This window comes from Eulemur rufifrons, chromosome 3 (genome assembly GCF_041146395.1).
Source record: "Eulemur rufifrons isolate Redbay chromosome 3, OSU_ERuf_1, whole genome shotgun sequence".
Taxonomy (NCBI): Eukaryota; Metazoa; Chordata; class Mammalia; order Primates; family Lemuridae; genus Eulemur; species Eulemur rufifrons.
The window spans coordinates 25,785,992-25,802,847 of NC_090985.1; the positions used below are offsets into that span (position 1 = coordinate 25,785,992).

General features: G+C 62.6%; 1 protein-coding gene across 3 annotated transcripts in view; it reads right to left on the reverse strand.

The window, feature by feature from the left end:
• Positions 1-16,856, reverse strand: part of ADGRB1 (adhesion G protein-coupled receptor B1) — an 85,378-nt gene that overhangs the window by 50,571 nt on the left and 17,951 nt on the right. For 2 of the 3 annotated variants that reach the window (XM_069465936.1, XM_069465935.1), the window contains exons 2-12: positions 10,836-10,997; positions 9,916-10,026; positions 9,324-9,488; positions 8,419-8,578; positions 7,414-7,592; positions 6,859-7,023; positions 6,574-6,675; positions 4,598-4,704; positions 4,191-4,385; positions 3,840-3,908; positions 3,089-3,197 (exon numbers count right to left, since the gene is read on the reverse strand). In XM_069465936.1, the coding sequence (XP_069322037.1) occupies positions 3,089-3,197; positions 3,840-3,908; positions 4,191-4,385; positions 4,598-4,704; positions 6,574-6,675; positions 6,859-7,023; positions 7,414-7,592; positions 8,419-8,578; positions 9,324-9,488; positions 9,916-10,026; positions 10,836-10,997 (1,524 nt within the window). Of the gene's footprint in view, positions 1-3,088; positions 3,198-3,839; positions 3,909-4,190; positions 4,386-4,597; positions 4,705-6,573; positions 6,676-6,858; positions 7,024-7,413; positions 7,593-8,413; positions 8,579-9,323; positions 9,489-9,915; positions 10,027-10,835; positions 10,998-16,856 lie in introns of all 3 variants that reach the window. The other variant, XM_069465934.1, reaches the window with a different exon arrangement.

Below are 16,856 nucleotides of genomic sequence, written 5' to 3' on the forward strand. Positions count from 1 at the left end.
GGGGAGGGGGTCAGTGCCTGGGAAAGTGCAGCCGGGGGCAGGTGCTGGCAGGAGATGGCTCCAGCCCCACTCAGTGGGGGCCATGGCCTTGGCCCCATGCAGGCCCAGATGAGCTCCTGCCTCACGGACACAGCCCAGGGCAGGCTCTGTCCTAGGCATGGTGCTCCCTCTCCAGCTCCCCACCACCCCACGGCTCCCTCTAGCACCCAGCATGTGGGCAAAGTGGCAGGCAGGCCTGGGAGGACAGGGCAGGGCAGACAGGGGGTCCCCACAGAGAAGCTCCCTGTCCCTCCTCACCCAGCACCCCGTGGCCTAGGGCGGGCCCTGCGCTGAGCCCACGTCAGATATGGCAGACAGGGGAGGGCTTGAGAGCCAGGCCTGGCCCTGGTGGAGCTCTGGGGCCTCCCTGCAGGGTGTCCTGCCCCACCAAACCCAGCCCATTCCCATGCTGGGCCACATGCCCTTGCCTCACGATGCTCAGGGTGACTGCAAACCCCCACCTGGCCCTGTCCTTCCTGGACTTGCGTGGTTGCCTCTGGGGACCAAGGGATCTTCCCCCCAATAGCCCCTGAGGGCAGGCACAGGCCCTTGTCTCTGGAGCCCAGCACCCAGCACGCGCTGACCTTGCTGCTGTGTGCTGCGCCAGTGGGTGAGCAAATGAAGGCACCCATTTGTTCAGCACACTGACTGAGCACCTATTGTATACCAGGAACTGTAAACAAACAGAAACCCCTGCTGGAATCACCGTGGAGTGGGGGAGACAGACAGAAAGCCAGGCAGAGGGTAAGAGATGGTCCCTGATCTGCTGGGCGGTGGTGACCATGGGGAAAGGGGATGCTCCCAAATAGGTTGGTAGGGAAGTCCTCCCTGCAGAGGTGACCTCTGGATAAAGACCAGAGGAGGTGAGGCTGCTCATTCCTGGATGAATGTTCTTGGAGAAGGAGTGGGAGGAGGGTAGGGGGAGGGGAGAAGTGGGGGGAGGAGGCAGTGTCAGTAGTGCCCAATACTGCCGAAGGGTCGGGCGGGGGGCGCCAAGGGCTGACCACAGGGTTCTGCAATCTAGATGCCCCTGGCGACCCCATGGAAGCAGAGGGCTCCCGGTGGGAGGAGGGGCAGGAACAGGCAGCTGCATGGGGGCAGGGGCAGAGGAGATGGCTGGGGCAATGTCCTAGAGTGGACAAAGGTGGGAACCCAAGACACAGGGTCACCGAGGGAGCAGCAGAGGGCGGAACTCAGGCCCAGGCGCGAGCTGGGCAGGTGTGCATGGGCCGCCCTCTCCCACTGGCTTCCAGTTCTCAGCAGCTGATGGTGGGGGGCTGGGCACACCTGCAGGGGGATGGGAGAGTGAGTGAGGGCTGAGAACAGGGTGAGCGGGGCCTGTGGGATGCACGAAGCACATGGGGTGTGCTACGGTTTGAATGTGTCCTGCAAAAAGTTCCTTTTGGAAATTGAACCCCCAAATTCACATGTTAATGGATTTGGGGGTGGAGCCCTTGGGAGGTACTTAGATGAGGTCATGAGTGGCCCCCAAGATGGCATCGGTGGCTTTACAAGAGGAGGAAGAGAGACTCGAACCAGCAGACTTGCTGTCTCGCCATGTGATGGCCTCCGCTGTGGATGACGCAGCAGGAAGGCCCTCGCCCAACGCCATTCTTGGACTTCTCAGCCTCCAGAATCGTGAGCCAAGTCAGTCTCTGTTCTTTACAAACGACCTCTTCTTGGGTATTAAGTCACAGCAACAGAAACGGACTGGGACGTGGCATATGGAGTACTGGGGTGAAGAAGGTGCATGGGGTCCACAGGGTCCATGGAGTGTGTGGTCGTGTGGGGTACCTGAGGTGGGCAGGGTGGATGGGTGATGAGGGGTGACCAGGAGCCCAGGGCCTCCTGCAGTGACAAAGGGCTGGCCCTGAATGTCCATCGGCTCAGGGCAGCTCCCTTGAGGCAGGAGGTCAGGGACCCCAGGGACCATTCTGCACCCCTCCCTGTGGAGCCACAAGCATCTCACGTAGAACCCGGGGTAGGGGAGGCAGGAGAGCACCTGGAATGCTGACACTGGGCTGGAAAGTCTGAGGCTGGCCAGCACGGGGCCACACTGACCCCACCGGCTAGGCGACTTTGATAGCGCCTGGGCCTGAGTCTCCTCACCTATGAGAGGAGGCCTGGCCTCAGAGGTGCCCCAGCTCTGATCGAGCTCTGGGATCCCAAGCTCCCAAGGCGGAAAGGAGCGCCAGCACTCGGACCTCCTGCTTGGGAGCCGTGCGAATGTCCATCTGGCCCAGGGCAGCTCTGTCCCTGCTGCTACCAGGGCATTAGCGTGGGGGCTGGGTCAGGCCCAGGGTGTATGTGCTGACTAAACCCAGCGGGTCTTGGTCACATCACTAGAGGCTAAGCATCCCACCAGGGAGGTGACAATTTTCCCCCTTGGTGCTATTTGGATCACAGCTGTGACCAGTGCCCACTCCTGGGTCCTCCCGTGAGGGAGTCCCCGACCCAGGCAGGGAAAGTTTGGGAAATGTGGCCCATGAGAGGTATTTGAGGGCACTGCGGTGACAACCATGAAGTAGCTTGCTGTGCGAATTTGTGACGACAGCTGCCATTTACTGCAGGTCCCAGGCACTGTTCATCTCAGCACTCCCTGCATCCCCTTAAGGCGGCACCATTATCATCTCATTTCAGAAACGAGGAGCCCAAGACCTGGTTGAGCCGTGGAGCCAGGTGGAGTCCCGGCCCCACTGACAAGGCACTTCGGGGACCAGGGGAGCAGGGAAGGGGCCACACAGCCCTGCCGCCAAACCTCAGCACGTGGGAGGGCGCTGGGGCTGGCTGTCGGTGGGGTGCCGGGGGTGCCGGGGAGTGCCGGGACTCGAGGCCTGGTCTCGGCTGAAACTGGGGGTTCCCTCACCAATCCCAGGAGACCCGGTCTGTGTAACTGAAAACAGAACCAGCTCAGAAACCGGCCCTGAATGGCCTGCACAGCGGTCTGGTCGCTGCCTCTTGATGTAGATGGGGAAACAGAGGCAGAAGGGCCCTGCCCAGGGCTGCAGAGCATGACACGGGGCATTGGCAGAGGGAGGGGTGGACTCACCCAGATTGTCTGTCACCTGGTACGCATCCCTCAAGTCCTTCATGCGGAAGCCGATGACGTCCACGAAGTCCTCCACCAGCCGGAACAGCTCCTTGGCGTTGGGGCCCATCTGGGGAGCAGCACGGAGGACGCCCGCGTCGCAGCTCCGCGAGGCCGCCTGCTCGCCCAGCTGGGACACAGCTCGCCTCCCCTGGCCCTCTGCCTGCCTGCCTTCTCTGCTCCCTCTTTCTCTCGGCCCTGTTGGTCATTTCCTGCCACCACGAGGAAGCAGGGCCGGTGCCCTCTGAGTACCCACCCCTGTCCTGTGGACAGGAATGCAGAGGCCCAAGGGGCTGCTGTGCTCCGGGCCTGTGGGGAGCCCAGGATGGAGCAGGGTCTCTGGGTACCACAGCCCCTCGGGTGCTGCCCTGGGGACAGGAGTGGCAGCAGGTTCAAGGTCAGCCCGGGAGGGACGGAGGCAGACTGTTCCTCCCAGAGATAAGACCCACTAGGTCCTGGTCACCTCAATTTACACTGTGGTGGACACGCTCTCCCCCTCTCCTCTCTCGGCCCTGTGAGATGAGCTGCTGTCCTTTGACAGATGAGAAAATGTAGGCTCAGAAGTTTACATGGCTCAAAGTCACACAATCGGCAAGAGGCCATGCTGGGATTTGAACCCAGAGCCTTTCAGAGTGCCCAGTGGGCCGGACCCTGGGCTAGCCTGCGACTTAGGGACCCCGCCGGCCATGAGGGCCCCAGACAAGTGTCATACCAGCTGGGCCTCCTCCCACTTGTCCCGGTTCTCCTCTGCCAGCAGGTTGCTGATGATCTGGACAAAGTTCTGGGAAGAAGAGGAGGCAGGGCCAGGGAAAGAGAAAAGGTACCAGAATCATGGCTCAGCGTGTGACCAGGGTCAGGGTTCAGCATGTGACCAGGATCAGGGCTCAGTGTGTGACCAGGACCATAGCTCTATGTATGACCAGGTTCAGGGCTCGGCCTGTGACCACGGTTGGGGCCCAAGCTATGACCAGGGTTGGGACTCAGTCTCCGGCTAGGGTCCAGGATGGCTCCCCAGCCCCTTTCCCAGGTGCCCCTCCTCCAGGATGGCCCCCTGGAAGCCCACCTGCACATCCCCAGGGGTGGGGCTGTAGTACGCCCTCCGGAAGATCTCTGTCATGTTCCTTAGGACATCAATGGTGGACAGCAGGTCCCCACTGTAGCTTGTCCCATCCTGGGAGATCTCCACCAGCGTCTGGATGACCTCTGAGACCCCCTCCCCCGGCAGCCCTCGCTGAGCCTTGGCCAGGTGCTCCCGGGTCTGGGGAGGGTGGAGAGGGCTGGATGCCATCACCTTTGCAGGACACGTCCAGGCAGGTACCAAGGACCTCCCATGCCTAGAGAACCCTCCGCAGCCCCCAGCCTCATGTCCAAATGGTAGGTGTGCCACAGGGACAGAGCTTCTGGGGACAGGGCAGAGAAAGGCCCTGGAGTGAGGGGGGCGGGGCTGGAAACCCCAGTGCTGACCCTCACCATCATCTGGATGTTTCGGTAGTCGATGGAGACACAGCGGATGTAGGTGGGGGTCTCCCAGTAGGCGATGCCTTCCTCGTCCAGCTCACAGCGTCGCAGAATGAGGCCTGGGGAGACCCCCCATTTCTCAGGTGGATGTTCACTGCCCAGCACAGGAACCCCACACAGGGCTCTCAGGCAGGAGACCCTCTGGATAGGACCTTCTGGCCCCCAGATGCCGGGGTCTGGCCACAGCCTCACACCAAGAGCAGAGCCGGGGCAGGGCCAGGCTGGCTTCATTCCCTCATTCAACACATGTCAAGGACACCTGCACCAGGTGCTGTGATCTAGCAGATATCAAACCTTTGGGGACCCCACTGTGCAGAGCTGGAACTCTTGGCCAAGCCAGAGGGCTTTGGAGTTCATCCAGGGCCCCGGTGGAGCCCCTTCCAACCCAGAGTCCTGGAGAGCCAGCATGTGGGTCCCCTGCCCAGCTGCATCCACAGGGCTGCGGGGGCCTCTGCCTGGCCCGGAGACACTGAGGCAGCTACGGGGTGCCGTGTGGCACCAGGCATCAACAGCCTCAAGCACAGGCACACCCTCTGACACAGACCTCGCTCCCAGGGAATCACCAGAGAAGCAGGGACGGCTGCATGCACATAAGACGGTGCTAGCCGCAGAGCAGCATCATGGCCCTGACACTCAGCAGGCACCGCAGGGCAGGGAAGGGGCATCTGCCCCATGGCTTAATTTAGGTGGGGCCAAAAATAAGGGGCACTGAGAGACATGGCCGTACACGCAGACAGAAAGCCAGGGAAGGCACGCCCCCACGTGATGCTCCTTTTCTTCATTCTGCTTCTCAGGGTTTGCAATATGCTACCGAGAACATGCACTATTGTGTCAGCAAAAAAGGGAGGGGAGTGGCAGCTGTGGCCAGCAGTACACAGCACCCACCGCCATCCCCGCCCGGGACCACCCCCGCCCTTCTCCACAGCTCTGTGCAGAGAGACCTACATTGCCTCGTTTTACAGATGAGAAAATTGAGGTTCAGAGAGGTTAAGTCACTTTCTGAAAGTCATACAACAAACAAGAGCACAGCCAGGGTTTGAACCAGGGCTCCCAGCCTCACCGCCTGCTGCCTGGCAGGCACGTACACCACCTACATCCCCTCAAACAGGAGGGGCAGGGAGACCAACCCTCGGTGCGGCCAAGCCCCTTCCCCAGGGAACCCACCCCACTTTGGCCGCCCCTCCCAGCCCCCTAGTCACTCCTCAGGCTGGTGCAGGAATTCCGACTGCTGGCCTTCAAAGGGGGCCTCCACTCACTGGCCCTGCAAGCCCGGGGCAAGGGCATTAACCTCCCTGTGCCTCAGTTTCCCACCTATAAATGGTGGTGACTTCATGGTGTTGTTTTTTTTTTTTTTTTTTTTTTTTGTTGAGACAGAGTCTCACTTTGTTGCCCAGGCTAGAGTGAGTGCCGTGGCGTCAGCTTAGCTCACAGCAACCTCAGACTCCTCGGCTTAAGCGATCCTACTGCCTCAGCCTCCCGAGTAGCTGGGACTACAGGCATGCGCCACCATGCCCGGCTAATTTTTTCTATATAGATTTTTAGTTGTCCATATAATGTCTTTCTATTTTTAGTAGAGACGGGGTCTCGCTCAGGCTGGTCTCGAACTCCTGACCTTGAGCGATCCACCCGCCTCGGCCTCCCAGAGTGCTAGGATTACAGGCGTGAGCCACCGCGCCCGGCCCTTCATGGTGTTGTTGAGGCTTAATGGACATCTCATGTGAAGGGCCTGGCATGGGCGCCGGCCCTTAGTGAGAGCTCGGGACACAGTGGCCAAGGCAGTGGTCGCCACAGTGTCCCATGCTCCTAGCTCCTGGCCAGTGCTGTGCGTGGCTGTCAGGGCTCCGCCCCTGAGCTGACAGCTGCTCAGAGTGGGGCCTGCGTGTGTCACACATATCTCCATGAGGACAGGACAGGAGCTCAGCCCTCACCTGTGGCATTTCGGGGACAGCGGACAGCAGCCACCTCTCCCGCCGGGGTCTCCTTCCAGATCACGGCCCCAAAGTTGTCCTCGTCACAGATCTCATGGGGCTCTGCCAAGGGGCCAGAGTCAATGGGGATGGCAGGGGTCAGGAAAGGGGAGCTGAGTGTTGGCAGCAGGCTCAGGAAGGCCAAGACCCCTCCAGGACATCTGCTGGCACGCCCAAGCCCTGGGCCCACCCAATCACTCCCAGCCCCCCACCCAGAGCCCAGCTGTGGTGTGGGAGGGGTCTCACCGGGACACCGCTGGGTGCCACACTGCCGGTACTCATCCTGGGGGCCCTGACAGGCCGCTCCCCCGAAGAAGGGCCCAGAGCAGATGCGCTCCCGCCGCTGGCTGCCACCCCCACACGTGACGCTGCAGCTGCCCCACGATGCCCAGGCTTGCCACTTGCCATCCACTGCAGGTGTGGCCAGACACGGAGCCACAGGGATGCAGGGACACGGGGACCCAGACAGCACAGGGGTGGTGACAGAGAGACCCGGGAGTCCATGCCACACAGGTAGGGACATGGGACATGAGGACAGGGAGACGCAGGGACCCAGGGGCAGGAAGCCGTGGGAGAAAGGACATTGAGACCAGGAGAGGAGAAACCAGAGGTCAGCTGGATACAGGGTGAAACAAATACCTCACGTGCGCCCTGCTCCCCCACGGTGGCTCCACCCCCCGCTGTGCACCCCGCTCCCCCATGGCCACATGCCAGGGCCCACAATAACCCCCCGATGGGGCCTGTCCCCTCCCTCGAGCTTCTGACCACTAGGCCCCCATCCCGGCCCAGCGCGGCCCTGACCTGGGCACTGCTGCAGGAAGCAATCTCGTGTCTCCACCCAGTGGCCCTGGCACTCGGCGCCCCCGTAGGAAGGCCCGTTGCACTCGCGCGTGCGCTGCTGCCGGCCCTGGGAGCAGCTGGCGGAGCAGGCGCTCCAGCTCGACCACTCGTTCCAGTTTCCATCCACTGCCCGGCCCGGGGGAGGAACAGGACAGGAAGCCAGCGTGAACACCCAGCGCCCCACTCACTGGCCTGGGACTATTGTGTGAACACCCCAGGGAGCCACCACCCCAACATCCAGCCTGGGACATAAGTGAACATCTCAGGAGGCCACCACCCCAACATCCAGCCTGGGACATAAGTGAACATCTCAGGAGGCCACCACCCCAACATCCACCTGGGATAGAGGTGTGAACACCCTAGGGAGCCACCACCCCAACATCCACCTAGGATAGAGGTGTGAACACTCTAGGGAGCCACCACCCCAACATCCGCCTGGGATAGAAGTGTGAACACCCCAGGAGGCCACCACCCCAACATCCACCTGGGATAGAGGTGTGAACACTCTAGGGAGCCACCACCTGAACATCTGCCTGGGATAGAGGTGTGAACACCCTAGGGAGCCACCACTCCAACATCCAGCCTGGGATAGAGGTGTGAACACCCTAGGGAGCCACCACTCCAACATCCAGCCTGGGATAGAAGTGTGAACACCCTAGGGAGCCACCACCCCAACATCCAGCCTCAGACAGCGGTATGAACACCCCAGGAGGGCCACCCCCACCATGTAGGCTAATATGTGATCGAGGACACACCCTAGGGACCCACCACATAACACCCAGCCTGGGACGTGGGCGGGAATGCCCCAAGGTTACACCTCAACCTCCTTCCTGGACATAGTCAGAGATTCCAACCTCTGAGCAGCCTGAGGTGGGTGTGGGGTGGGCAAAGCCGGGCTGCTAGGACTGGCTCTCCCCCTGCTTCCCCTCTCCACCCCCACAGGGCCCTCCCTCTCACTTACCAGGGCACAGGGCAATGTTGCAGAACTTGGTTTGCTTCTCAGGGCCCTCACAGGGGTTGCCTCCAAATTGCGGGGGCCTGCAGGTACGCGTGCGGTCCCGAAAGCCACGGCCACAGGTGCTGGAGCAGAGGCTCCAGGGTGACCACTCGTCCCAGGCACCATGCACTGCAGAGGGACGAGAAGGCACTGCTGCCCTCTGCCCACCTCTGTGCCCAGCCCTGCCGCTGACCCTGGCCCCCCACTGCCCTCTGCCCCCCACCCCACTGCCCCCAACCTCTGCTGCCCCCAGCCCCCCACTGCCCCTGGCCCTCCACTGCCCTCTGCCCCCCACCCCACTGCCCCCAACCTCTGCTGCCCCCAGCCCCCCACTTCCCCTGGCCCCCCACTGCCCTCTGCCCCCCACCCCACTGCCCCCAACCTCTGCTGCCCTCAGCCCCCCACTTCCCCTGGCCCCCCACTGCCCTCTGCCCCCCACCCCACTGCCCCCAACCTCTGCTGCCCTCAGCCCCCCACTTCCCCCAGCCCCCCACTGCCCCTGGCCCCCCACTGCCCTCTGCTGCCCCCAGCCCCCCACTGCCCCTGGCCCCCCACTGCCCTCTGCTGCCCCCAGCCCCCCACTGCCCCTGGCCCCCCACTGCCCTCTGCCCCCCACCCCACTGCCCCCAACCTCTGCTGCCCTCAGCCCCCCACTTCCCCTGGCCCCCCACTGTCCTCTGCCCCCCACCCCACTGCCCCCAACCTCTGCTGCCCTCAGCCCCCTACTGCCCCTGGCCCCCCACTGCCCTCTGCCCCCCACCCCACTGCCCCCAACCTCTGCTGCCCCCAGCCCCCCACTTCCCCTGGCCCCCCACTGCCCTCTGCCCCCCACCCCACTGCCCCAGACCTCTGCTGCCCTTGTGGCCCCGCCCACCTGGGCACACGGCGGAGTTGTTGCACAGCCGCTGCTCGCGCAGGGGCCCGCTGCACTGCGTGCTGTACGAGGAGGACACGCAGAAGCGCGTGCGGGTCTGCCAGCCCTCGCCACAGGTGCTGGAGCACACGCTCCACGGGGACCACTCCTCGGCTGCCGGGTCACCTGAGGACCAGACTACAGCGTCATGGGCCTGCGTGCGCCTGTGCGCGGGGCCGCAGTCAGACCTCAGAAGGACTCCCCAGGACGAGGGCCACCCTACCGGGTGCAGGCAACGGGGCTGGAGCCGGAGCCCCTCGGCCTCCGAACCAGGCCTGGTCTCAAGGACTGGCCATTTTCTCCACAAGACTGGGAGGCCCTAAAGGCCAGCCTGTGCCCTCTCTGGGCCCCTGGGGTCTGGCCCGGGACAGGCCCCTTCACCTCATACCAGTTCCACTAAAGCCAGTCTGCCTGGAGACAAGAGCCCCGCACCTAAGAGGTTGGTCCAATTATGGCACATTATTAAAGTTATTACTTATAACCAGCAGCAATTAGTAACACGTGGTATTTTCCCGAAGACCTGACCCCACCCATCCCCCTCCCGCCAGCTCACCAGTCTGGGGGGCTGGGAACCCAAAGTGCTGCAGCTCGTCCCCCAGCTCCTCGCGCCGCCGGGCATCCGTGGACCGCAGGGACTGGCTCCGGGAGTTGGTGCGCCCAGCGGCTGCAGGACGGTCTCAGTCAGCACCCGTCCTGGAGCTGGCGTGGGGTGCTCTCTGCCCTGGGTCCTCTCTATCCTTGGCCATGGATGGCAGGGCCTGCCAGCACCCAGGCCACTGGACAGTTGGGAAATCAGGGAGGGCCCTGGCCTGTCGCCAGCCCCTATGTGATCAGGACCCCTCCCTGTGCCTCCAGGGCCACGGGCTCGTGGTCACCTGCAGGACAGCACCTCTAAGCGGCTACTGCTCTCCCCAATTCGCTGTCCCACCGGCACCCCACCGCCCTCCTATGGCAGGGCCCAATGCCCCACGGCCCTCCCCAGGCTCCTGACATGGGATCTTCTGCCCAGGAAAGTTCATCAAGGGAAAAACAACCCAAAGAATGACAGTCTCATTACAACTTGATTTAACTTTATGGAAGCAGCTAAAAAATGCATGAGGTCATTAGAGAACCTTATTAGAGAAATATATTCTGAAGGCAGGATCCAGCTGGGGAGGCGGACCTGACCAGGGCTGCCTAGGTTGTGGGGAGAGGGGGCAGGCCCCACAGTCAGATAAGCAGCTCACCCCATCTAGTCCCACCCAGCCCCAGACACCACCCTTCCTCCTTCCTTGGGGCCCCACCTCTACCGGGCCTCGCCTCCACCCTTGGCTGGGCTCAACCCCATGGTCCCGCCCCAAATTCAGGTCCTGCCCACCCTCTTTCCGTCCTGGCCTTTTCCTGGCAGCCCTCGCCCCGCCTCCTCCAGGCCGGGCCCCGCCCCGCCCCAGCCCCTCCCTAGGGCCCGCCCACTCCGCGCTGTCCCGCACTCACAGCCGCAGGCCTTGCGGTTGCACAGGCGGCCCTCCTCCAGCACCCCCTCGCAGCCGCCTCCTTCGACGCCTGGCGCGGGCAGGCAGGTGCGCGTCCGCGTCTGCAGGCCGCCCCCACAGTCCCGCGTGCACTCGCCCCACAGGGACCACAGCTTCCAGCCGCCTGGGGTGGGAAACCGAGGGCGGGGTCAGGGCGGGGCAGGGGAGCAGTGGCCGGGATGGGGTTGCGGCACTGCACGGGTCAGAGGGGCAGCGGTGCTGGGGAGGGCCTGGCAGAGGAGGGCCTGGGGACCGGTGCCTGCCCAGCTCCCCAGGCACCCTCTGGAGGGCTCAAATCCCACCTGAGCCCAGAGGTCCCCAGTGTGGGGGTGGGCAGGGTGCAGAAGGGATGAATGGATGACCGCCTGTAGCAGGCATCCTGGTGACAGAGCTGAGGGCAGAGGGGCCTTGTGATTAAGGCTCTCAGTGCCCATGGCTGGAAGCCAACCCCCACCCCTGCACCCCCTATCCAGTTTCTGGCCCCCCCGCCCTGCTCCTCAGAGCCTCAGCTTCCCCACCCACTCAGCAGGCCTCCACATCCCCCTCCCCGGCTACGACCTGTGAGCCACTGCCCCCACCCCACACAGGGACATCAGAGGTGGCCAAGGTCTCACACCTGGTGGCCAAGCAGGATCTCAAACCCAGGGCCCAGCCCCACCGTGCCTCCCTTGGACTCAGCAGAGCTGGCCACCACTGAGGGTGCCCGGGATCAAAGCACTGCAGGTGCCCCTGGCTGCCCCGTTCAGGCCTCTCATGGGTCTTCCTGCACGCTGGCCCTGATAGGACCCCCTACCTTCACTGACCCATGTTCCCCCCAAAATCCAGACCTCATCCCTGAGGTCCTGAGCCCCCTGGTGGCGGCAATACTACTAAGAACACTGGGGACCACCTGGAGTTCCCGTGGTCCTAGAGCACTGGGGAGCCAATGGGGGGCAAGAAGCAGGAGCACCCCACCTGTGGGCAGCGCATGGCGGCTGCCTGGGGACCACGGAAGGGCTGCGTCCAGGCTTTCTGCCTGGATCCCTCCCACTGCATGGCACTCTGGCCTCTGCCATCCGCTTGTCTCCAGTGGTGCCAGGGCCCACGCACTCCCACAGCAGCAGGCCAGCGCGGACTTTCAAAGGGCCAGCAGCTCTCCCTGAGTGCCTGCTGCTGGCCAGGCTCAGAGCCAGGCATTCGGCACCCACTGTCTCTGGGGAGGGTGCCCCCGACATCACGCAGCTTAGGGGATGGTGAAGAGACTGCTGATGGCATTGCCAAGGCCCACTCCTGGGACCCACTCTTGAGCTGCAGCCCCTGCCCCATGCTGCCTGCTGGGAGAACCGAGGGCCAGGCTGCTTGCTCCAGGCTAGAGCAAGGACCCCCCCCCCCCCCGCCGCCGCCCAGGGGCCAAGAACCAGGCTGGCCAAGGGCAGGTCACACCTGGCCAGTCAGAAGGGCCTCTGGTACTTCTTGCAGTCTTGGTCTTATCTGTGGCTTAGGGGAGGAGCCCCCATCTCTTGGGGTGGAAATGCAGACTGCAGGAGACCCCGGAGTGGGAAGCGCCAGTGGTGACCCCACCACCCACAACAGGGAGGTGTCACCTCCCTGGCCTTGCACCCATCATCTGCAAAACAAGGATAATAGCAGACTTCCCAGGACAGACCACTGGGAAGATAAACAGCAATGAAGGGCTGGGGGTCAGGGTGGACCCCTGGGACCCCACGTTGATTTGCAGCAAATCCATTGTCCGGACGGCTCCCATCGGGTGCTGATCTGGTCTTCCCATCCTGTCCGGGAAGGTACCAGAACCCCTCCCCTCCCCTGCCCCGTGCTAGGAAGGGACCAGCAGGGGGCGCCAGGGGCAAGTGAATGGATGCATGGGAGGGACCTGAGCATCATCAACTGTGGCGGGGCGAGGCTGACCCCCCTGCTGGGTGGATAGGGTGGGAAGCGGAATCCTCCACGCCCCCAGCCCCCAGGCCGGCTGCGGAAACTTCTCTCCCTTCCCTCACAAAGGCCACACTCCCACGGGTCCCAGAGAGGCAAAGCACTAGGGCCAAGGGCACACACCAGCCACGTCCCCAGACCCTGCACCGGGGGAGGGGGGTCCCCAGCGCAAACTCCAGCAGGCAGGTCAGGGCCGCACCTGCCCACAGAACAGGCACAGGTGACTGGCTCTGAGGCCACCCGTGACCGGCCCTTCATTGCTGTCACATGCCTTAACTCAGGACAAGGAGAGGAACTAGGACTTGCACTGGGTATCAGATTCCAAATCCCGCCCCCTCCCCCCAACTAAGGCTGCCTGCCAGGACTGGCCAGGGCCTAGGCACTCGGCCTTGTGTTGTCACCTGTGGAAGGCACCCCATGCCATGGTTCGGAGACAGGGGAGCAGAGAAGCCTGGGGAGGCAGGCATGGAGACAAGGACAGGGTGGCACGTCCTGCCTGTACTCCCCCCCACCCCCGTTGCCCCAGCCCAGCCCCCACGCGGAAGCCTGAGTGACGTGCAAACTGGCAGTGGGTGGCAAAGAGAGGGTGTCCAAGCCAGGCTAATCGGAGGATGCCACTCGGTTCCCATGGCAACTGCTGCAGAGTGCAGCCTTTCGGGATAGACCCAGGTTAGGCCTCAGCTGCCAAAACACCCACTATTTCAGAGCTGGTTACCTTGGTGACCCAGGTGGTAAGGATGTGGTTGGGGGTGGGGGAGAAGAGGTGGGGGCACACCAGGAGAGGGTGGGGAGGGGGGACACTGGCTCAGAGGATGAACCCCTCCCCCCCAGCAAGCATAACCCTGACTCTGGTCACATTGAGCCCTGATCCAGGTCATACCCTGAGCCTTGACCCTGGGTGCATATTGACCCCTGTTCTGGTCACACACTGCTTCCTGACCCTGGCTGCATACTGAGCCTTAATCTTTATCATAGATTGACCTCTGATCCTAGGCATAGAATCCCTGATCCCCTATCACATACTGAGCCCCAATCCCAGTTACAGACTAATCCCCAACCTTGGCCATGCTCCTGCTACTAATGGACATTCAGAAAATGGTAGCTGCTATTTTTATTATCGTTTTAGTTTTTAATGTGTGTTCCCACTCATAGCAGACACTCAATAAATGTTTGTCCAGTGAAGGCACTGGTGCCAGAGGGGGAGGTACCCAGGAAGGACCCACAGTGCAGGGTGCAGAAGTGCTCAAGCCACCCTTTGCTGGGTGGCCACCCTGTGTCTAGGCTGGGTGGGTTGCAAGGGGGCAGTGAGGAGTGGGCAGGGCTGGGGGGGTGGGCTGCCCCTCCAGGCCCGGAAAGAAGTTGCCATTCTTCCACCACTCAATGCTCCCTCTGTCTGGAAGCCTCATTTCCATCTCATTAGGGGGATGAATAGAGCCAATTAATGGCCCGGGCAGCCCGGCCACCCAGGGGAAAGGGTTCGTGGTGAGGGGGTCCGGGCGTCCTTTCTAACCTGGTGCCCCAGACTGGAGGCTGTGGGCTCCCCAGATCCCGCACCCCGTGTTGGCTGGGCTTGGGGTGCTGGTGGAGTCCCTGCCTCCCGCCTGGGGCTCTCCTCTGACGGAGGAAGCCATGTGTTTCCGTCCTCCTCCAGCAGAGGTCGCCCGAGTCCAGCAGGTTGGGCAGCACTTGGGCGGCTGGTCAGTTCCTGCTCATTCCCACCCCTGCTCCGTCAGGCAGAGCTCCCAGGCACCCACGGCATGGTCCAGGGCCGATGCCCCCAGCCCAGGCTCCCGGGAAGACCCCTGCCTCCCCTGCCACCAAGTTAGGACCTATTCTGGGGCACCTAGACTCCTTTGAGGCCTGGATCCAGAGCCCCTGCAGGGATGTGAACAGGTTGGCTCCCTGAAGCCCCTGCCCAACCCAGCCCGTGCTCCACAGCCCCTAGCCCAGTGGGTCATGAGTTAGCCCCCCAGCAGCCAGCAGCCAGCTGGCCTCAGAGGCGGGCACCCTGAGCCCCCCACCTCCCACACCACTTGCCAGCTGAGGACGAGAAGAGCATGGAGCTTTGTAACGTGCTGGCCCTTCCCTGAGCCCCTTGGCACCATCCCCTTTGAGCGTCACACAGGCCTTACAAGCAGGTACTGTCCCATCCCATCCCCACCTCACAGAAGGGAAACTGAGGCTCACTGAGCTGGCCCAGTTGGCAAGTATGCAGGGGCTCAGGCTCTCTTACACCTTCTTTTTCTCGACCAGGCAGGTGCTTACAGGCCCGAGAGCTTGGGGCCCACCCTGGGCACCTGGACACCTCATTGCCCCCTGACCTCGGCAGTCCAGTGGGGTGGCAGAAGCTGCCAGCTACCGACTCCACACCCCTCCTCTCCATCTTTCCAGGAAGTGGAACATAAACGCAGCCGTAACTCTCACCCCTCTTGCAGCCAGGCAGGCGCCGGGTGCTCTCCGGCCTCTGAGCGGAGGCAGGTGACATGCCCGGGGCTGGGCCAGCCGTGGGAACTTCTCAGTGGATGATGGCACCCACGTGCACACCATTTCCATGGGCCCTTCCTGCTACTTCCATCTGGAATGATGTTGTCTACGATGGGGACTGAAGCCTTCTTGTTTTCTAGATTTTTCTAAATTGGCCCTTGTGCAAAAAGAGCGCTCCCCTGGCTAAGAGGACAAAGCCAGAAGTCCCAGACAGTGGAGGCCCTGGCACCTTTCCCAGCCCTCCTGTACTCCCTGTCACCCCGGGCTCCACCTGGAGTCCAAATTACCCCAGTCCCGATTCCTCCTCCGCCCCTTTGACCCCAGATACTCCAGACTCCAGATACTCTTTACCAGGTGCCGGGTGGGGATGGGGGCGTCCTGGAGTCCTGGATCTGAGCCAGACTCTGGCCGTCTCCAAAGGCCTCACAAGGGAGTGTGGGGGTCACCGGCCAGGTGGGCCCAGGGCCAAGCGGTGATGGCCCTGGAGGCAGGGCAAGGAAGGGGAGGTGCGCCCCCACTCGGCAGGCCAGTCACAGCCCCTTGGGCAGCATCACAGCCCCCCATGTCCCTGCAGGACCCACTTGCCCGGCGGAGTGTGTGTGGGTTCTCCAGCTCCACCTCCCACCCCCAGCCCCTGCAGACACACGGGGCACCCACCTCACACAGGGACACACACAGACACACAAGCACAGGAACACACACACGTGGACACACACAGGGACACCCACTAGGACACACGCAAGGACACACATAGGGACACACACACCCACAAGGACACACACACACAGATGACATTCAGGAACACACAGGGACACACATGGGCACACAGGGCACACACACAGAGACACACAGGGACACACACTCGCTTCCAGCCCCCAGGACACTGCTTTTTCATTATCTTACATGTTGCTTCTGCAATAAAATTCTTTAATTAAAACATGAATATTTAAAACAACCCTTGAGAGAAATGGCCCCATCTCATCGAAGGCAGAAAAACGCAGAGAGACGATGGGAGAGAGGCTGGGAGAGGGAGAGACAGGCCGAGGCCCGGGTGGGAGTGGGAGCCCGGCAGCCGCAGAGGGGGCGGTGGGCGGCGGGCAGCAGAGGGAACAGTTGCTCTGGCCTGAGGAGTGTTCACAGAGTCTGACGCGTGACATGGCCATGTGGCATTTGGACAGGCCGGTGGGGGGCAGGGCTGAAAATGGGCCACAGCCTTGTCTGGGCTGCCTGCTCGCTTGGACAGGGATGGGTGGACAAACCTGTCCCAGCCTCCCTGTGGCTGCAGTGAGAGACAGAGCTCCCTGGGCACAGGGCTCAGCATGCAAGACCCCAGGGTCGGCCACCTGTCCCAGCCCAGCTGTGTGTCTTCTGAATAGTTGTCTGACCTCTCTGGTCCTTATGCCACCCTATCCCCCCCAAAACTCTCTGAGCAGAACTCATTTCAGAGGAAGCCCCCGGGGGTACCAGGTGGTACCACCTGGTGGCAGCATCAAGTGGTTCTGGCAGCCTACCATGTACAAGCTGTGTGACCCTGGCCACTGCCGTAATGTCTCTGTGCCTGATTTCACTC